Source organism: Nelumbo lutea, chromosome 5 (genome assembly GCF_056320005.1).
Source record: "Nelumbo lutea isolate HS-2025 chromosome 5, American lotus-T2T, whole genome shotgun sequence".
NCBI classification, from domain to species: domain Eukaryota; kingdom Viridiplantae; phylum Streptophyta; class Magnoliopsida; order Proteales; family Nelumbonaceae; genus Nelumbo; species Nelumbo lutea.
In genome coordinates this window covers 76,662,209-76,684,912 of record NC_142688.1, presented here as the reverse complement: position 1 = coordinate 76,684,912, position 22,704 = coordinate 76,662,209, and the positions used below count along the sequence as shown (strand labels likewise).

At 38.6% G+C, this 22,704-nt stretch overlaps 1 protein-coding gene across 4 annotated transcripts in view; it reads left to right on the top strand.

Moving 5' to 3' along the window:
- LOC148852977 (ATP12 protein-like protein) overlaps positions 1 to 22,704 on the top strand; it is a 47,430-nt gene that overhangs the window by 9,156 nt on the left and 15,570 nt on the right. For all 4 annotated transcript variants that reach the window (XR_016099304.1, XM_088944953.1, XM_088944955.1 and 1 more), the window contains exon 3: positions 14,285 to 14,562. Coding sequence is in view for 3 of the 4 variants with exons in the window: in XM_088944953.1 (XP_088801079.1) it covers positions 14,285 to 14,562 (278 nt within the window). In the remaining variant the exon portion in view is untranslated. The remainder of the gene's footprint in view (positions 1 to 14,284; positions 14,563 to 22,704) is intronic.

The window sequence follows — 22,704 nt, the reverse complement described above, 5'->3', positions numbered from 1 at the left end:
ATGGATGAGTGAAGATGATAAGGAGTTGCTTGACAGGTGTAATTTTGATTTTTCAGTTGGAGTAATGTTATGTTGCAAGCAGAGCAGCCTTTGAGAAGTGGAGAGGTTTGGAGGAAATAGATGGATTTCGAAAAGGGGGGAGACATTTCATTTGGCAATAAGGTGCATTTATGACAAATAGGGACTAGTGATCTCTTGAGTGAAAAAGGTGGGTCTGGATGGTGTTCCTTCCAAAGCATTGAGAGGACGATGGCACACTACCTTAATTTTAATAGAAGAAACCATTTGTACCTGTGGAATGAGGGAAAGCTTGAAGAGGTATTTCAGAAAGCGAGTCATTATCAATAAGGAAAGTTGAGTCATTATCCAAGGACGTGGGAGCTACTTTTAGAAGGATGGCAAATGTAATATAAGATTCTTTGTCCAAGCAAGGGGTTTCAGGGAACAAGTGTTTTGGGCTGAACTGTGTGTAAGAGGGTGTATTCATATATCACAGTGGTAGTATCATAGGCTAACCATGGCCATTCACCAAGGAGCAACCGTGGTCACTTCCTCGTAAACTAACCGTGGTCCCTCACTATAGAATATAGGTGAAGGCTGAACTGTGGTACACTTGAAACGCACGAACAAAAAGAGAGGCTGTGGTACAAGCATGTGTGTTTGATCTGAAGACGCCCTGCATGCGGCATTTGGTAAGATCGTAGAGGGAGTGGTAGTTGTAGTCTGTACAGACTAACAAATGGTCCCCACTCTACGACCCGACGCATGTCCCTATTGAATCAACTTGGGCATTTGAGCGAGTAACTACCTTTGGAAAATTTTGGAATCCTTTAGTACATGCATGTATAAGCTTTCCTCTTCTATAAATAGGTACTAGGTGCACTCTATGACCCGAAGCATGTCCCTATTCAACTAGGTACTATATATATTATACCATAGTTTTCAAGGCATCTAGGTGATTTTGGGTGAGACTGGGGCACCTAGTTGCCTAGTTGCCTAGGCGATAAAAATTTTATAATATAAAAATCTAACTTTTGGCTAGTTCCCTAGTTTTATATACCATTCAGCATGTATGCTAATTGAAAAAATAGCAATTATTAAGAACATTAAATTTCCTCTAAAAATGTGGCAAATTATCACATTTAAAAGATACAAATCTTTCACATATATTAATTTCATTATTTTCAAAAATAATACTACTATAATAAGTATTTAATAGAGAAAATTCATATTAATTAGCAGCTAAAGATGGTTATCAACTTTATATGATAAATATTCAAGATGGAAAGTAAAATAGAAAAAAAAACAAGGATGGAGTTTCTATTTTATTTAATTAGAGAGAGAAAGAATAGAAAAAATAACTTTATTATTCTATTCTTTCTTTCCTCTTTCTTTACTTTCCTTCTTTCTTTCTTTTTCATTTCTCAAAACCCTTTGTTCTTTTAAATTTCAATAGTAAAACATTAAAACAAAGTATAATTGATATATATATATATATATATATATATATATATATATATATATATATATATATAGCATATAATAAAATGTATTAACACATATATTAATAAGATAAATCAATATAAATGATATTATAAAAGGCGCCCACCTTGTCATTTTTGTCACCTAGGCGGGCGCTTAATTGCCTAGGCGGGTGCCTAGTCGCCTAGAAGGGTGCCCAGTTCCTACAAGTCAAGGCGTTTGGGCGAGGCGCCCAGCCAAGGGCTCCTAGTCGCCTAGGTGACGCCTTGACAACTATGTTAATATACTTATGGCAACTAGGTGCACTATACGACCTGACGCATGTCCCTATTGAATCAACTCGGGCATTTGAGTGAGTAACACTGCCTTTGGAATCCTTTAGTACATGCACGTATAAGCTTTCCTCTTCTATAAATAGGAGATATTATCCCTTACAACATTCTTCACTCTTCTATTCTTTAGAAAATCTTAATCCCTCTTCATTATTTTCATCTCCTTCTCAACTTTAGAACCTAGACCATAGTTGTCAAGGCACTGCCTAGGCGACTAGGCGATCTTGGCTGGGTGCCTTGCCCAAACGCCTTGACTTATGGCAACTAGGTGCACTTCTAGGCGACTAAGTGCTCACCTAAGCCCCAAAAATGACAAGGCGGGGGCACCTTATGTAATATCATTTATATTGATGTATCTTATTAATGTGTGTTAATGCATTTTATTATATGCTATTATAAATTATACTTTGTTTTAATGTTTTATTAAAATATCAAAGGGTTTTGAGGAGAGAAAAAGAAAGAAAAAAAGAAAGAAGGAAAGAAAAAATAGAAGTATAGAGAGGTTATTTTTTCCTATTCTCTCTCTCTCTCTCTTCTATTAAATATAATAGAAATTTCATCCTTGTTTTTTTCCTATTTTACTTTCCATCTTGAATATTTATCATATAAAGTTAATTAATTTTCTTTAGCTGCTAATTGATATGAAATTGCTCTATTTGACAAAGAGAGAGAGAGAGAGAGAGACTTTGGTGGGTGTGTCAAAAGTGACTGTTGACATCCTAAAGAAAGATATTTATAATAATAAAAGGCAGAAGGACAAAACTGCCCTTAGTATACAAAAGATAGTGTACAACACAAATTATTGTACAAGAAAGAAAATGAAAATACAAAAATAGCCCTTGGCTAACTCTCTTAATCTCTATACTCCCCCTCAAATTGATGCTTAGGAATAAGCATCAGTTTGTCCATGAGAAATATATGTCGAGCCCGAGTCATTGCCATTGTCAATGTGTTTGCAAGTTGGAGACCGGAGGACACATGTGGAAGAGAAATAACACCTACGAGAGGTAGATCGCGAATGAAGTGGCAATCTACTTAGATATGTTTTGTGCGCTCATGGAAGACAAGGTTGGATGCAAATTTGATTTCACTCACATTGTCTACAAAGAGAGGAATAGAGGTTATTGGCTCATTTAGAATGTCATGTAGGAGAGCTCGGATCTATGTAATCTCATTACATATTGAGGACATGGCTTTGTATTCAGCTTTAGTGGAAGATTTGGGTGCAGTGGATTGCTTCTTGCACTTCCATGAAATGAGGGAGTTTCCAAAAAATACACACCAACCTGTAGTGGATCGTCGGGTGTTTGGGTATCCAGTCCAATCAGCATCCACATAGGCAGTGATGCTAATGGAGGATGAAGAGGAGAAGAAGATGCCATGAGATAGAGTCTCCCTAACATTCCTAATAATCCGATGGACCGTAGATAAATGTGGTTGTCTTGGAGAGGACACAAACTGGCTCCAAGTTGGACTGCATAAGATATGTCAGGTCGAGTCATGGTAAGATAGATTAGACTGCCTACTAGTTGACGATAGAGATTAGGATCGTCAAGGAGAGAACCATCATCTTTACTGAGTTTTAGATTTAATTTTAGAGGAGTATCAACTATCTTGGAGTCACTGAGGTTGGCCATTCTGACAAGGTCAATTGCATATTTATGTTGGTTGCAAAGTAACCCTGAGAGTTATGGCTTATTTCAAGCCCAAAAAATAAGTCAGAGGACCTAGGTCCTTCATCTTGAAAGATTCATTGAGCAATTGTTTTAAAGTAGTAACTCCTGCATCATTCCCTGTAATAGTATATCATCAATATAGCGAAGTAGGACTGTCACCCCCTTCTCTTGATGTAAGGTAAAAAGGGAATGATTTGAAGAGCTCTAAATAAAGCCAACATCAATTATAATATATTTGAATCTTTCAAACCAGGCTCTAGGATCTTGTTTGAGGCCATATAGAGACTTCTTTGGGTGACAAACGAGCTGAGGATTTGTGCAATATCCAGGAGGAGGTTTCATGTACATTGTTTCCTTCAATTCACCATGGAGGAATGCATTCTTTACATCCATCTGATGAATTGTCCACTGTTTGTTGCATATATAACCAACAGAAGTTGTACAGTGGTTATCTTTGCTATAGGAGCAAAAGTCTCTTCATAATCTATCTCATACTCCTGTTTATAACCTTGTGCAACAAGCCTAGCCTTATACCTATTTAGGCTTCCATCAAACTTCAATTTCGCAAAATAAACCTAGCATCTCCTAATGAGAGACGCTTTAGGTGGAGCTTTAACAAGATTCCAAGTGTCATTCTCAAGAAGGGCTTGGATCTTAGAGTCCATGGCATCTTTCCAGTGAGGAATCGCTACGGATTGCTGGTAAAATTTGGGAATGTTTGTAGTGGATAAAATAGCAGAAAAAGAGCTATTGTTTGGTGAAAAACCATAGCGGTTAGGTGGGCGAGAAATTCTAGAGGAACGACGTAAAGTGGGTGCAATGGGTTCAGGTGAAGGATCAGATGGGCTTACATGGACAAATGGAGTGACTGGATCAATAGCTGATGGTAGAGAGGAGAGGGGCATTGAGACTGATGTAGACCGTTGCCTCCTGAAGTAAGTCAGAAGTTGTTATAGGGTGATGTCGATGTACTTGGGAGTATCTGTAGAATCAAAGTTGTGCAACAAAGAGGTAGATGGAGCAGGAAATTTAACAACATGTTCAAAGAAAGACACATTCTCAAGAAAAAATACATTACAAGAGATCCGAATGTGATGGGCTGAGGGATCATAGCAAAGAAATCCCTTGTGATAAGGACTGTACCCCACAAAGGCACACAAAACTTCTTGTGCAGTTAGCTTTGTGCATTCATGGGGTGGAAGGTGAACAAAGTTGACTCAACCAAAGACTCTGAGCATAGAAAAGTTTGGAGGTTTGTGAAAAAGGGACTGAAAAGGTGAAGTGTTGTTTTGGGCAGATGGTAGAAGACGGCTTATGAGATACACAACAATGCTAGCCGCTTCCACCCAAAACCAGGAGGGTACATGGGAATCTTGCAGGAGGGTTCTAACTACACTCAAGATATGTCTATTCTTTCTTTCTGCCACCCCATTTTGTTGTGAGGTACCATGATAGGATTTTTGGGATTGAATTTCTTGTTGTTTCAAGTAGGTTTGAAAACCCCCATCAAAATACTCTCCGCTTGAATTAGACCATAGTACACATATCTTGGCATCAAACCGGGTAGCAACGTAAGCCTGAATTTGTTTGAATAGAGGATAAACTTCTGATTTCTTGTGGAGAAAATAAACCCAAGTAAACCGAGTGTAGTCATCAATAAAGGTTATAAAATGTTTGTATCCCAATCTAGAAATAACCGGAGACAACCATACATCACTATGTATTAAATAGAAAGGAACTGTAGCATGTTAATGAGAAGGAAAAGGTAAAATATTGCTCTTGCATAAACCACAAGTAATGCATGCTTTATTAACATTTTTAAGAGAAACAATAGAAATCAGCAAACTACCAGAAGCAAACAAATGATCAGGTTTCTTAGAATAAGGGTGACCAAGGCGTTTATGCCACTAGTGCCAGTCATTATTTATAATTAAAAGACTCAAAATCAAAAGTAGTAGAAAGCAAACAAGAAGTAGAAATAGAATCAACATTCTTCTCAAACTCCAGGGCAAAAAGCCGACCCAGTCTAAGGTCCTTCCCCTTTACCTCCTCAGTTTGTTGGTCCCGTATTAAACAACCATTAGAGGAAAACAAAACAGTGTTACCATCTTCTATAAGTTAGTCAATCGAAATCAAATTGGTAGTTAACTAGGGTACAAGTAAGGTTTTGGGTCAGTGAAAAGAAGAAGACTTGGAGGTATATAAATGTAAATCATCACAACCAAGTATAGGTAATTTTTCACCATTTGCAGTGACAATGTGTTTATTAGGGGGCTGGGTCTTGGGATATTGACCAAAGGTGGTCCTCGTCATGTGGTTAGAGGCGCCATAGTCAATAATCCAAAGGTGATCTGGTGAAGGGCAGTAGGTAGGAGACTTACTAGACAAACCGATTATAGAAAAGGTGGAAGAGATGACTGAGGACATGAGCTGCCGAATCTTTTCTTTAGACATACCACCAGAAGTATCATTCTATCCAGCCACTGAAGTAATAGTAGAGGAGGCATTTCAGTTCTCTACGGAGGTCTGATGGGCTTTATAAGTTCCTTTCTTCTGATTTGACTCACCACCTTTTTGGGGTCGAGTGGGGCATTTTGTAATGATGTCTGGACTGTTTGCAATAGGTACAAGTGTTCTTCTTCTTGTAGTGTGAGACAACATGCCCAAACTCCTTGCATTCATAGCACTGTACTTGGGAAAAATCCTTCATTCCCTTAGGTTTTGTTGCAAGAAACACATCTGTGTTTGGATCATTCCTTCCATCAAATGGTCTGTGTAACAAATCTGGTTTTTGCCCTCAAGGTTTCCCCAAGAATAGTATCTAGATCAGGAAGAGTTCCTCAGCTAAGGATATTGGATTTAACAATTTCAAATTCAGGTCTGAGATGCATTAAGAAGTGCATAATCTTCTTTCTATCAAAGTGATCTTTCATATACTTCACACAACAATATGATGGATCCTTTACCATATGTACTAGCTCATACTCTGTCCAGAGATTAATGAATCCTGCATAGTATTCCTGAACTTTCCTTTCTCCTTGATAATATGAAAAGATATCAACTTCTATTTGGTATTGTCTAGAAGTGTTTGATTGTTGATATACTTTCTCAAGGTACTCATACATCTCATATGCAGTCCAGTATCCCCTCATAGGAATTGCAATGTCAGTTTCAACTGATCCTAGGATCCATGGTGCAATTTTTTGTATTATCAATCTTCCATTGAGTAAGAGCCTTAATATCTGAATCATTAGGTTTAATTACAGATCCATCCAGATATCCCAAAGTCCCTTTGCCTTAACATGGAATTGAAAGTTAAACTTCCATAATGCATAGTTTGTACCATCGAACTTGATAGGGAGAACATCCATTGTTTCTGATGCCATTGAGGGATAAAGACAGCAATGCACACTTCCAAAAGAAAGATAGGCTTCAAGTTAGAAGGTAGAAAGGAGTCCCTTTTAGTTGATGCCTAGAAAAGGAAACTGTAATGGTCTGCTGAACCCAGAAGTAGATCAAAACCCTTCTAGATCAAAGCCGATCCAAACCAAACCAAGTGAATCAATAGATCTCCTCTGGGCAACAGAAAATCTAAATTTTCAGGTTGATCTGATGTTTCTACAAATACAAAGAGATCCAAGGAGAAAAAGTTTTCTGATGGCACAACAGTCCAGAAAACTAGTATGTAAAGTTTTGATCTAACATCCCTAGAAAAGGGATTCAAGGGCACTTGAGGGCTTCCCAAATAGTGTTAGGGAGTCCTCAAGAGAACAATAAAAACACAGATTGAAATGAAGCTTTATGCAGATCAGATTGTGACCTGTTCTGATACCATGTCAGAGTCAGATCGAGAAAGAGACAGAGAGAGACAAACACTTTGGTGGGTGTGTCAAATGTAATTGTCGACACCCTAAAGAAAGATATTTATGTTAATAAAAGGTAAAGGACAAAACTACCCTTGGTATACAAAAGATGGTGTACAACAGAAACTACTGCACAGGAAAGAAAGTTAGAGTACAAAAATAGCCCTTGGTTAACTCTCTTTATCTCTACACTATTAAATACTTTATTATTGTTGTATTGTTTTTGAAAAATAATGAAATTGATATATGTAAAATATTTTATGTGATGATTTTCCACATTTTTAGAAAAAAAAAGAGAAATTGCTATTTTTTCAATTAATATACATGGTGGATAGTATATAAAACTAGAGAACTAGCCAAAAGTTAGTTCTTTATATTATAAAATTCTTATTATCTAGGGGATTAGGTGACTAAGCGCCCCATTGCCACCTAGAATCACTTAGATGCCTTGAAAACTGTCCTGGACCATAATTCCCATAGCCTTACACTGTGATTGTTCTGTATTGGATATTGTTTTGGGTGGATGGGTTACTTTCCAGCCTATTATATTCTCTCTCTCCGTCTCTCTGTCTCTCTGTCTCTCTGTCTCTCTGTCTTTCAGTCTCTCTCTTGGATCAGCAGCACAAAAAAGTGCAAATCATTAGAAATTAAAAGAGGGCAATACAACAAGAAGTTGTGAAAAAACCAGAAAACCCAAAACATCCAAAACCACCCAGAAAGATTACAATTGTACCCAAAACATAAGTTATCTGTGAACCCCTTGCTTGGCTAGGCCATCTACCAAACTATTTTCAGATCTTCTCAGCCAACTCATTTGAATAGTCATATCTTTTGAGAACAATTTGAAGTGTCTGAAATCATTCCTTAGGTGCCAAATCACCCCTCTCCCCTTTTCAATCATCCCACAACTACTTTGAGTCACCTTCAAAGATCAACCTTCCAAGTTCCAAATTCTAATACCCATTTCTTTGGTCTTTTTGACCCCCAAAATTGTTTCTAAGAGTTTTGCTCTAACCACATCACCTTGCTCAATTGGGCCTGAATACAATGCATGTATATTACCTTCTTCGTCCCTAATTACCCCTCCAATTCTTGAGGGACCTTGATTGCCTGTACAATGCCATCACAATTCAATTTCATCCATCCACCAATTGGGGGTGACAAATCCTTATCAAAGTACCCATGAGGAGAATGCGTACTGCCTATGAGATGTAAGCATACTTGGAGAAAATATATTATCAATGCAATATATCAAGGCAATATTAGATTGAGGCTGAGATTTTTGCTTATTATCAGGGATAGGAAGATTCAAGAATATTATGCTGGTTTCCTTGATTTGTGGGCAGAATATGAACTTGTCCACATAGAACCCTTAGACTCATCAGAAAATGTCAAGTATCTTTAAAAACATTTTGAGAAGAGGAAGGTGAATCATTTTCTTATGAGATTGAGACTTGAATATGAAACAATCAAGTCTAACATATTGAGTAGAGGAACTCTTCCAGTTTTAGATTTAGTGATGGGTGAACTTTTGAGGGAAGGGACTAGACTTCTTACTACTGTAAGTATTGATGGGAAATCAATGAATTATGGAGTTGATATTTGCATTTGTTGTTCAAGGGAGTAACAAACCTGTTGCTAAAGACTTCTCAAAGACTCAGTGTTATGGTTGTAAAGGATTTGGACACATTGCCACTCACTGCAAGAAAAGGAATGTTTGCATGTATTATAAACAACATGGGCACATAATTCCAGATTGTCTGGTTAGGCAATCTAAGGGTACTCAGAAAAAGAACTAGCCACGTGTATATCAAGTATTCGAGGGACAAACCGTTGACATCTCTTCTAGCAAGGGTGATTCTTCTGCTAAGGGTGAACCGTCTGCATCCATGGATGAGGAAAAAATTTGACAAATGTTATCCTCTGCTATTTCCTCTACCTTTTTTGCTATCGGCCTATCTGGTGAGTTTTTTGGTTATTGTTCTTCTCAGTCTCATTTGGATCATTGATTTAGGAGCAACTAATCATATGACTGGTGCTTACCCCAAACCCCCAAATAACACTTCTAAGACCAACCATAGACATCATTATGGCCAATGGTGAAAAACTGAATATCATTGGTTGTAATGAGTCTAGTGACATGTCCCTTAAGTTTTCACCTAATGCCTCCTTTCTCCTTTCCAAAACCTTTTTTGTTCCTAACCTTACTGGTAATCTGATTACTGTTTGCCAACTTGTTGATGAAGGTTATACACTTACATTTTTTCATGATAGTTGTTTGATCTAGGACCAATACACTAGGAAGGTGAAAGGGAAGGGACGTAGGTTGGGCCGTCTTTTTGCATTGGAATTCAAGAATCCTTAAGCATCAACATCTTCTGTTTACTTTAGTTCATCTTCTTCTAGTTCTTTTGTTCAACAAAGAAATAATATTTGGGATTTATGGCATAAACGATTGGGACACCTTTGTTTTGAAAAAATGAAGTTTTTATTTGGTTATGGTTCTATTAAAGACAACGTTCCCTCTTTGCATACCTTTGATATTTCATGTGTTTCCAATTGTCTAAGATTCACACTTTATCCTTTTCTCACACACCCGAGCATGCCATTTCACTATTTGAGTTTATACATGGTGATGTTTAGACTTCAATTATAGTTTCTCAGCTTGGATACAAGTACTTTGTTTTGTTTATTGATGATTGTACCAGGTACCCATGGATTTATTTTCTTCAACATAAATTAGAGGTCTATCCTACATTTTGACATAAATTAGACTCAAAGGGAGAATACATCGATGGAGACTTTTTATCTTATATGAAGAATCATGGTATACAAGTTCAACGGAGTTGCCTAGATACACGTTAGCAAAATGGAGTGGTTGAGTGTAAGAATGGACATGTGCTCAGTGTTGTGAGAACTTTACTTAAAGAATCCCCTGCCCCTTCTTTTTGGGTAGAGGTTGCTAGTACGATTGTTTTCTTAATTAATTATGTTCCTCTGTCCTTGCTAATATGTCTCACTTCCAGAAATTGTTTGGTTGTACTCCAAACTTGTCTACTCTCTATGTTTTTGGGTGCCTTTGCTTTGTTCATCTTCCATCCTGTGAATGTTCCAAGTTATCTGCACAATCTATCATGTATTATCTTTGTAGGCTATAGTCCAGACCACAAAGGATTTCTTTGCTATGACCCTTCTGCCTATTGGATTCGTGTTTTTTGGAATGTTGTTTTTCTTGAGCATATTTCCTTTTTTGTTGTTGTTGCTAGGTTATCTGCACCATTTGTCTCTGTTTTGTAGAATTTTAATTCAAAAGATGTTTCATCTCTAGCTGGTGTGAAGGATTTTCTTGTACTCTCTTGCAAAAAAGCTACGTGCTCTAGATCCTATGCCTACAACCTCACCTCCAACCGGTTCAGATAATCACTCTTCTGATCCTTTTGTAAGTGATGTTCCTTCAAATTTTGTTTCCATTCCTATTGTACCTCATCGTTCTTCTCGTATTTCTAGACCTCTTAATCTCTATGGTTTTCTATCAAATCATAGTTCCTTGTCTGTTGTGTTATCTACCATAGATATTCCCTGTTCGTATAAGCAGGTGATTACCAGTTCTCATTGGAGAGAAGCCATGGATGCAAAAATTCATGCCTTGCATGAGAATGACACTTGGGATCGTGGTTTCCCCTTCAAATGCTTTTGTCATTGGGAGTTGTTGGGTTTACACCGTTAAGTTGAAGTTTGGTGGTTCATTAGACCGGTACAAGGCTCATCTTGTTGCTTAGGGTTATACCCAAGAATATGACATTGGCTATGAAGAGACATTCACTCTAGTTGCCAAAATTACTATTTTCCGTGTTCTCTTGGCTCTTTCTGCTATGCATTCATGGTCTATTTATCAGCTAGACGTGAAGAATGCCTTTCTTTATGGTGAACTAAAGGAGACGGTGCACATGAAACCTCCACTCGGATACAGTTGTGATCCTTCCCTTGTCTGTTGGTTGAAAAAGTCCTTATATGGCCTCAAATAGGCTCCCCATGCATGGTTTGAGAAATTTTGGGATGTTGCTGTTGGTGTAGGATATAAATAGAGTACTTCAGATCACTTTCTCTTTATTTGTCAAAGATCTCAAGGAATCACAATTCTTCTGCATGTCAATGATATGTTATTGTTTGGAAATGATGAGGATGGAATTCAGGAACTCAAATTCATAATTCCTTTCATATGATAGACTTGGGTTCCCTTATTTCTTGGGATTGGAGATTCAACGTAATCAAGGCTACTTTGTTTGTCAGCAAAAATATGCCTCCAAATAGGTTGATACACCTTTGGAGCTCAATGTTAAGTTGTCTAAGGCAGAGGGTAACTTTCTTCCTGATGCTTCTCAATATCGACAACTTGTTGGTTCTCTCATTTATCTCACCATGACCCGTCCAGACATCTTTCATGCGGTTCAGGTTGTGAGCCAATTTGCTTCAGCTCCTCGTCAACCCCACATAACTGCTGTACATCAGATTATTCATTATGTTCATGGTACTTTACCTCAGGGATATTCTTTACTTCATCCTCTCTTATTCAGTTGAGGGCCTATGTTGACACAAATTGGGTAGGTTGCCCTGACACCAGACGATCTACCTCAGGGTGGTGTATCTTTATGGGAGACTCCCTCATATGCAAAAAACGATAGACAATTTCTAAGTCATCTACAAGAGCCTAGGGATATGTCTTTTGTCTGCAGTGAGATAGTTTGGCTCTAGTCTCTCCTTGTTGATCTTGGTGTCCATATTCCCATTCCTATTCCTTTCTATGCTGATAACACTAGTGCTGTAAAGATTGCATCCAATCCAGGGTTCCACGAGAGGACTAAACATATTGAAGTGGACTGTCGCTTCATTTGAGACTTGTTTCTTGCTAGCTCCATCTTTCTTCCTCATGTAGCTTCAGACTTGCAAATCGTTGATATATTTACGAAGCCCATGACAAGATCTAGACATTTGTTTCTTGTGGGCAAATTGGTGCTTATGTTCCGGCATCTATTTGAGGGGGAGTGTAAAGAAACCTGATGTACTGTATTACTATAGTCCCTGCTGTACATAGTCTTGTTTCTTTTCATATTCTTTGTATTTCTATTTCAGCCCCTCTAAGGGCTCTTTTGTATTTTCCTTTTTAATCTTTTAGTCCTCAAGGGACTCTTATGTAATTCTTAATATGATTTAGTATACATGGCTCTTTGGGTGGGGGTCAAATAAGATTACATATCAAGTATGATGTTATTGCCCACTTAAAACATATCTCTATTGTCATTAATGCCCTTCAACTCTCTCTAGAGTTGAGAAAAACATTAATTCAGGCATAATTAAATCTTGAACAATTTAGGGATGAACTACAACCCAATTCTCTGAAGGTGTGTCCTTATATATGGCATGTGTTTCTTTCGATGATGAAGATCTACAGGTTGGGACAGAGTACCATAGTTGTTCTTGTATATGTCAGGCATAGTAAGTGACACATTGATTGCAGAAAATGCAGTAAACCTCTTGACCTTGAAGAAAATATTAATCATGGGTATTTCACCTTTCCAACTGTCTCCTTCATATCTGATCATTCTAGGGTTTAATAAAAAGGGTACAATGAATCGAGAACCATTCTTTAAAAAGTCAAAATTGGAGAGCTATTTGAACACCCTATTCGATGTCATTGATGTAGATACTTCTTATAATGTCCTTCTAGGGCGCCCTTGGTTGCATATACATGGAGTAGTCCTATAAACACTCCATCAATGTTTTATTTATAGATAGATAGATGGATAGAGTGAGTGTATCTTGTTTTGGGCTTTTTCTTCCTTGGGGGAGGTGACACTTAGCCCCCCAGAACTTTGTTTTGACTTTTGTCACAAAGATCACCCTAAACATCTGGATTCCAACGCTTTGCCCCCTACTCTGTTAATGGAGTTGATGGTGAAGGTAAAAATTACTAAATTGCTTATTTGAGATTCAATAGGCTGAGAGCAAAAGCTGTCAATATGACAAAAATGGGTATGCTAGAGCAGAGTGTCTCATTCATCTTAAGAACTCTGTTTCTTCTTTGACAAGGGTTTGGAAGCACAGTATCCTAGTTCAAAAGAGATACTATTCTTTAGCATGCCCATTTTTGTCATTTTTATAGCTTTTGCTCTTAGACCATTGGATCTCAAATAGGCAATTTAATAATTTTATCATCACAAATCAACCCAATTAATGGAGTATTGGACAAGGTGCTGGAATCCAGTACGGGGGGGGGGGGTCTTTGTCACAGAACAGAATTTGGGGGGCCAAGTGTCATTGCCCCCTAAATACAGGATGGCTGCCTGTAATTTACTCTATGGATGGGCAACTTTGTTGCATAAGCTGTTTTTGTGTCTTGTCTTCTCTTCTCTTGGAGGATAAGCTGTTTGTTTGTTTGTTTGTTTGTGTCGTTTTTGATTTTTAATAGAAGCTTCTATTGTCATCATTTAAGAAAAAAGATGGGTGTGCCCTGCTGCAAATTTGAAGTTTTTTTACTTTACTATAAGAAAGATCCAAATTGAGTGTATCTTTTCTTTACAGCTATCATGGAAATTAAACACATGAAAGAATATATGGATTAAGCATAAACTGGTCTTCATGGATGTTGGTCCTGCTTCTTTCTCAGATTTTCCAAGTTGATTCTGAATTGCTTTGTAGTATCCTGAGATAGCAATATTAGTTTTGTTGTATGTTTTAATGTTTTGTCCAATAAACATTCTTAGTAATGGAATTCTTGTTGTAGCTCTAGATTACATTTTGACGTGACGCAGGCATTTAGCTTGCATGATGTGTACAGTATCTCTGCCAATTGCAAATTTTAGATTTAGGTTTCTACCGAGTTCTTAAGTGATCTTACAACTATCCTTTTCTTGGATTACATTCTAATTTGCAGAACGACAGGTGGAAAAAATTGATCCTTTACTCAATTGGGTGGAATCTGAATTTGGTTTCAAGCCTGTTGTGTATTCTAGCTTTTTTGGTGGCAAGCAAGTAGATGGTCTCGTGAAAGCAATAGAAAGTGTTCTGAAGAACACAGATGACTGTGAATTGGCTGCAATAGATGCAATGATTGCAGCATCGCACTCTTTAATAATTTCTATTGGGGTTTTTCGTGGAAAGTTGCAGATTGAGGAGGCCATTGAGTTGATTAGACTTGAAGAAGATTTGCAGGTTTTTGTTTCTCTCTCATTCTCTATATACGTATAATAAAAGGTTTCTTAACTAGGTAAAGTAGGGAGATTTATTAAATGACCATGCTTCTTTTTACAACATTGAGGGATTTTACAGATGATCTAGATCAACCGTTAGATGAAGGACCCACTAGTGATTTAAAAGGCACGCCTAGGCACATAGGTGAGGTGCATTTTAGGGTATGGGACTTGCCCAGGTCCTGGGCGCACCCCTTTCAGGCGTGCCTAATGTGCCTCAGCCCAGGCGTGCGCCTTGTTCGGGCTTGAAGCAATGCAATTGAGGAAAAAAAGAGATTGTGGGTTTTACATGCTTGAAAATGCTTTATATGTTCGCTTTTATTTTTAAATTTTCATTTGAATACACTTTACATGTTATGTTTATGTATTTTTAATTTTAGACAATAGGTTTTTTTTTTAAACGTTTATTTTAAAATTTAAGTTTATATTTTTTATTAGCATTATGTTTAATGTTTTTTTTAGTTTTTTTTTTAATTTTTAGCATTTTTTTTGAATTTTCTTACATTTGTTTTTTTTTTTTTGTATTTTTGCACCTTGCTTCAAAAAGGCGTGCGTACCTCGCCTTGCGCTTTTTTTTTTGCACCTTGTGCTTTTTTTTGTGCCTTGCGCTTTTAAAACACTGGATTCACTCAATTGGCCATATATTCAATTCATAGTTCATATCTTCCATATACTCACCATGTATACGAGTTTTGCCTAATCCATAATAGCGGCCCATACTTCGGCCAAGTTTAGGAGTGAATATTTGAAAAATAAGTGCTTACTCGAATAAACACTTATTTGTGTTTGGCACCCAAAATTTTCAAGTGCTCATTTTAAAAAGTAAGCACTTATTTCATATTGGGTGTTTGGTGGTCTTTTTCTCCGATAAACACTTGTTCATTTAAAAAGACAAATTTAACCCTCATTTTAAGAGTGCTGCATCAAGAAGAATGTTTACCAACCTGGATGCTTGAGCTTCTGGTTTGAGCTTGGAAAATCTCCAATGTTTAGGAAGAAGAAACTGGTATTCACAGAAAAGAACGAGTAAAAGAGCTGGACAAATGTAGTGGTTATTTGGTTGAAGATAGAAAATGAAAAAAAAAAAAAAAGAGTAGAGAAGAATGTTCACCAACCTGGATGGTGGATGCACGAGATTCAGCTTTGATCTTGGAGTAGTGCTGCTGCTGCTATGGAGTTTGTGAGAAGAAGAGTAGAGAAGAAAGCCTCACCAAATAGAGAAAATCCTTTGTTCTTCAAGCAAAGGGCGATATTGGCATTTTGAAATATAATTAGGGAGTGTTTTGGAAGGAAAATCTTGAATAAGCGTTTATTGTATAAACACTTCTATATAAGTAGGAATTTTGGGCTTCTTGAATAAACGGTTATTCTTAGATTAAGCACTTATTTTGGGCTTATTTCCCAAACACCAATAAGTGCTTATTGGTGTGGTCCCAGTCCAAGTCCAAAATAAGTTCTTATTCGAATAAACAATTACTCTTAAGCACTCCCAAACTTAGCCTTAAAGTTATCCCTAAAAGATGTTCTATTTTGAATAGGTGGTAACTGCTTCATCTTTCTGGGTCAAAACTTTTCCAAGAGTGAAAAAAGGTGGGTAAAGGAATAAGAAGATTCCTTTTAATCTCTGATCCAAACAAAAGAGTGCTGCATGGAAGATTCCTAGGTCATTTAGGGAAGCCTACTAAACAACTTGACTAGAAAAAGCTCTTCCCTACTAGTGATTTGAAAGGCATGCCCAGGTGCTCAGGTGAGGCACATACCTTAAAATGCGCCTCGCCTAGGCCCTAGGTGCAGCACTTTCAAAAGGCACGTGCTTGGTGCACCTTTTGCTTCAGCCTAGGCGTGCACCTTCTTTATTTTTTGCACTTTTTGTTCTTTTTGAGCCTAACATGGACTTTTTTGGGCTTGCCTTCGAGGCTCCTAGTACAAAGGCGGCCCATAGAATCAAGAATGCAAGATCTTTTGCATCACATTAGCTATTTGAAGTAATGCAATTGAGGATAAAAAGAAATTGTGGGTGTTACATGCTTGAAAATGTTTTATATGTTTGATTTTATTTTTAAACTTTCATTTGAATATGCTTTACATGTTATGTTTATGTACTTTAATTTTAGATAATAGGTTTTTTAAAATATTTATTTTAAAATTTAAGTTTACATTTTTATTAATATTATGTTTACTATTTTTATTTTTTTGCATTTTTTTGGAATTTTTTGTCATTTTTTTTTTGTATTTTTGTGCCATGCTTCGGAAAGGCACGTGCCTTGTCTTGCACCTTGTGCCTCAGGCACAAATTGCCCCTTGCTCTTTTAAAACACTGTTGTCTACATAGTAAACATGTTCCCATGGTGTGTGTTATTAGCTGATAACATTGTATTAATTGACGAGACTAAAAAAAGGATTAAATGCAAAGTTTGATTTGTAGAGAAATACCTCAGGAAAAGAGGTTCTAAAACAAGTAGGATGCAATAGAATATATGCGATGTAATTCTAATGGTAGTAGGAATGGAAATCAGAGTACACTTGGGTTCGGAGACCAAGAGATATGTGATGGGGATCGGTCCAGGCACAATTAGACCTATTCTCGTAAGAAGGCCAACAAACAAGTTCTGATGTGGCACGGGGAAGACACTTGGGACATGGACTGATCTGGTCAGGGGTATTTTCGTCAATTTGACCAGTCCCATGTGGGCTTGGGCTATAGCATCTTGTTCCTCTAGCTTAGTAGTGCTTCTCTTTCAATTTTCAGTTTATTTGCATTAGTACTTAGTAGGGAGAAAGTTATTATGTTTCTTGATGCACAAGACAAGGAATGACTTTTTCTAATTATGGTGAACAATATTCCGGCCCTCACAAGTCACTCTATAAATAGATGTATTCTCTTCCTTTTGAAGCTAATGAAGATTTCTTTAGAGCTCTCTTGCAAGTTTGCTGTATGGAGTAATTCTTACAAACCCTAGAGTGATTCTAGGACCCTTGGAGTGATTCCTTGGGATTTCTCTCCCTTTTCTCTAACTCTAACTTCTGTCTTTCTCTCTCTCTCTCTCTTTTTGTCTTGTGATAGTTTGTTTCAGCCCTATTGCATCAATATGTGACCCCTTTTATTACTTTGGTTTGATAACCCACAAGGGAGAAATTGAGTAGGATATCACCCATAGAATTAGTGCAGGGTGGGCAAAATGGAGGGTTGCGTCCTGAGTCTCATGTGACATGAGATGTTAGGCAGAAGAACATGTCCAAAAAAAATGAACGTGGCAGAAACATGAACGTTATGGATGGGAAAACCAGAGTTGTGAAACACACCTGCAGTAAATCAGAAAAATAGAGAAAGAAGAATGAAAGGTTTCAGTAAAAGCTTGTGGAAGAAGAAGAGGAAGAGAGAAGAGAAGATGTTTGATCCCCTCCCTAGTCCTCTCAAGATATATTTTATTTCTTAATGTAAAAACGGAGTACAATTCCTTAGATTCCCTTTGTAGAGAACACTGATGTGGGCCCCACTGCAGTGGTCCCCACTGTGTTCGTAGGACAGCAGTATTTGTTTCAGTTATAGTAGTGTCAGTTTGAGTCAGTTTGCTAATTCAGCTGTTATTTATTTCAATTTTATTTACTTTCTTTATTATGTAAGTACCAAGGGCAGATGTGTCCTTTCATCATGTACTAAACATAAACCTATAAATATTAAGAGAGTGGCGGCGGCAGATCTGTTAGAATCTGTCCCTCCTTTCAGCAACTTGTGTTCTCTTGCTTCTCTTCTGTTCTCTCATTTTCTCTCATCTTCTCTTCTGTTTTACAAACCTAAAACCTTTTAGGATTCAAGACTGATTACAGTCTTGATCTTCTACATGGTATCAGAGCCTATCTAGGGCTTCTCATGTGTATCTAGTCCAGCCGACCACATGAGAACTAGCTAGGGCTGGAAGTCTTGAAGAAGTTTTTCGGCGGCTGAATCTTGGAGATTACCAGGAGAGGTTCGCCGCAGTTGAAGACTTGCCGCAGCCTGCAGAGAGTTGGTAATCAGGAAGAGGCAGCGAAGGTTAGGGTTCGGGTAACCCTAGAAGACAGTACACCGAAGGCAGGTAATCAGTAAGTAAGTTTGTTTCTTTACTGATTTTTAGAGATTGCAATCAGCCGAGATAGGTTGGACCTATCTAGAAAGAGGGGCCGAACTGTGTTCAAGTTTTCTCTAGGGTTTGGTTTGCCGAACTGTGATTAAGTTTGTGTCTAGGGTTTGATTGTTGGGCCGAACCCTCCTCTTCAAAGGGGATTAGTTTTTAGGGTTTCACAGTGCCCTACGACAAGTCCCACTGGTGCGGACTGCTTGGAGAGTGCAGCTGAGCACTTTAGTGATTTTAGATCACTAATTTTCCTCAAACCTATAGTTGCAACCCTATTTTTGCTCTCACAGTAGTGGGTCCCATAGTAGTGATTTCAGAGAATAACATCTCAGATTGATAGGCGATTGATTTCAGATCAGTTTTGTGTTGGTATTTCTGATCGGATCAGATCAGTTTCAGATCAGATCAGTTTCGGATAAGCTTTCAGACTTACTTCCTTGACTCTGTTTGAAAAGTAATTGTCTTTTCAGATCAGATCAGTTTCGGATCAGCTTTCAGCTTTCAGATCAATTCTTTTCTTGCAAGTCATTTACTTTTCTAAGAAAAGATAGGTTAAAGTGATCTTGCGGCAAGCCCTAGTGCTGGACTGAACCTTGTGATCTACCTAGAGCTGTCCTCAGGTTTATTGTTGGCATTGATCAGATTCTAGGGTTTCATATTAACCCTACTACAAGTCTATCTATACAGTACTGATTAGATTATGCAACTGAATTGATCACTTTAAGGACTGATTAAAACCCTAATTCTGCAAAGGCAAATCAGACCTCCTAAGCTGTTTTTCAGAGTTTTTTTTGGGGTTTTTGAACTCTCTTAAAGGGGTTAGAGCTCTACGGACAGCCACTGTTGTGTTTGTTTGTTGGTTTCATATCAGAGTTATTCCAGTTGTGCACATACACCGTGAATACAAATCAGGCCTATACTGTTTTTGGTTGTGATTGGTAGTCCAAGTGCTGTTTTAAGACTTGACCGAGATGGAATTTAAAAATCAGGCAGAAGGCAACTTTGGGAGCATCAGTTATGGTAGTGTTTCTGAGATGGGTTGTCAGCTTACAACTATAAATTCAGGTACTCTAGCTTCAGCCTACCATGCCTCAGCTCCAGGTACTACTGAACCTTGTTGGGTAATAGATTCAGGTGCATCCGACCACATGACTAGCTTGCCTTCATTGTTTACCTCTTACCATTTGTCATCTGGTAGGGATAGAGTATCTATTGCTGATGGCTCCCTGGTTCCTATTTCTGGGAAGGGGGACATTAAGTTATCAGATATGATCTCCTTGTCTTCTATCTTATATGTTCCTAAGCTTGATACTAACCTCATTTCAGTCAGTAGTATTACCAAACACATGAACTACTCAGTAACTTTCTTCCCTGACCGGTGTGTTTTTCAGGACCTGGAGACGAAAAAGGTGATTGGGACTGGCCGTGAGACGAATGGGATCTATCTGCTCGGGGAGAGTTCTCGTAGGGAAGAGTCAGTGGGTAAGAGGTCACTTGTTTCCCAGAGTGTGAGTTCGGTTATGCTTTGACATAACCGATTGGGTCATTTGTCTTTTCGATCCTTAAAGAGTTTGTTTCCTACTTTGTTTGAGTCTGTTGAGTTGTCCCAGTTGCAATGTGAAAGCTGTGAGTTTGCTAAACATTGTAGAAACTCTTATTCATTGAGTAATAAAAGAAGTAATCGTCCTTTTGATCTCGTGCATACGGATGTTTGGGGGTCATATCACATTCCTTCTATGGGTGGGTACAAATATTTTTTGTTATTTGTTGATGACCATACCCGATTTTCTTGGGTTTATCTTATGCGTTCACGAGATGAGGTTCCCGCCCTGACCCAAAACTTTCACCAAATGATCCTAACCCAGTTTGATGCCAAGATTAAAGTTCTTAGATCTGATAATGCAAAGGAGTACTTTGCTAAGTCATTGGCATCTTACCTTCTTACTCATGGGGTTATCCATCAGAGCTCTTGCCCTCATACACCTCAACAGAATGGGGTTGCAGAAAGGAAGAATAGGCACATCTTGGAGGTGGCTAGAAGTCTTATGTTTACCTCCAATGTCCCTATTCGCTTTTGGGGTGATGCTATCCTCACGGCGGTCTATCTTATTAATCGGATTCTTTCCCGGGTTCTTGATTTGCGATCTCCTTTTTCCCTTCTATACCCGCATGAGGAGTTGTTTTCTATTCCCCTTAAGACATTCGGTTATACCTGCTTTGTTCAGCTTCTCGGACCCCATCACTCCAAGTTTGAACCCACGGCCTCCAAATGCATTTTCCTTGGTTATGTACGAACTCAAAAGGGGTATTGCTGCTATGATCCTGTCTCAGGGAGGAAGTTCGTCTCCATGGATGTCACTTTCTTTGAGGAGACACCCTATTATCCTCGGGTTTCTCCTTAGGGGGAGAGCAGTGAGAGTAGGGGTTTAAGTCCTTGTCTTTAGGGGGAGAGCAATGAGAGTAGGGGTTTAGGTCCATGTCTTCAGGGGAAGAGCAGTGAGAGTGGGGTAGTTCCTTTACCTATTCCATTGGGTGATGGGAGCTGCAATGGTGAGGGTGGCCAGAGGGATCAGGAGTTGAGGGGGAGCTGCAATGGTGAGGGTGGCCAGAGGGATCAGGAGTTGAGGGGAAGCTGCAATGGTGAGGGTGGTCAGAGGGATCAGGAGTTGAGGGTCTATCACAGGCGGTGCAAGCAGGTTGATCCCGATCATTAGCAGTCCAGGCCAGCTCCAATCTCATCTGCGGCTCCAGGTCCAGGCATTACAGTCCCAGGACCCACAGAGACTTCTTCTATTGTTGCCATTTCACCTTCTACAGATGACCTTGATCTTCCGATCGCAGTCTGTAAAGGGAAATGACATTGTACCACATATACAGCCCACTGTATTTCCCATTTTTTATCCTATGAGCGCCTCTCACCTACCTACAGGTCCTACCTTAGTTCTATTTCCAATGTCCCTATTCCAAGAACAGTGCAAGAGGCTCTATCAGTCACGGAGTGGAGAGGTGCAATGCAAGTTGAAATGGATGCCCTGTTGAAAAATAATACCTAGAAGGTAGTTGACTTACCCAAAGGAAAGAAACCAGTTGGATGCAGATGGGTATTTACTGTAAAGCACAATGCAGATGGTTCCATTGAGAGGTACAAAGCTCGACTAGTTGCAAAGGGTTCACTCAGACTTATGGTATAGATTACTTGGAGATGTTTGCCCCGGTAGCCAAGATGACCACCATTCGGGTTTTATTATCTCTTGTAGCAAGCCACACTTGGCCTTTGTACCAAATGGATGTTAAAAATGCCTTTCTGAATGGGGACTTGCAGGAAGAGGTTTACATGCAGTTGCCTCCTGGATACTATGATACAGAGACAGGTAAGAAGGTCTGCCGACTCAATAAGGCATTGTATGGTTTGAAGCAGTCACCTAGAGCTTGGTTTGACAGATTCAGACTAGCTCTTGGGAAGTTCGGTTATGTACAGGCCCAGTCAGATCATACACTGTTCATCAAGAGGGTGGAGTCTTCACTGACACTACTCGCAGTATATGTTGATGATATTGTGGTGACAGGAAATGACAACCATGAGATTGAGTCCCTCAAATAGCTCCTTCATCAAGAGTTTGAGGTGAAAGATCTGGGTCCACTACGGTATTTTTTGGGTATTGAGGTTGCTAGATCTAAACAGGGGATCTTTGTCTCACAGAGGAAATGTGTTTTAGATCTGTTGGCTGAAACTGGAAAGCTGGGTGTCAAACCTGCAGATACACCCATTGAACAGAACCACAGGATTAGTGCAGAGAGTGGAGAGCTGCTTGAAGACAAAGTCATGTTCCAACGGTTAGTGGGAAAGCTCCTATATCTGTTCCTCACTTGGCCAGATATCAGTTATGCAGTTAGTGTTGTCAGTCAGTACATGCATTCTCCTAGAACCACGCACCTTCTAGCAGCAGAAAGAATACTAGCATACTTGAAGAGATGCCCGGGTAGAGGTA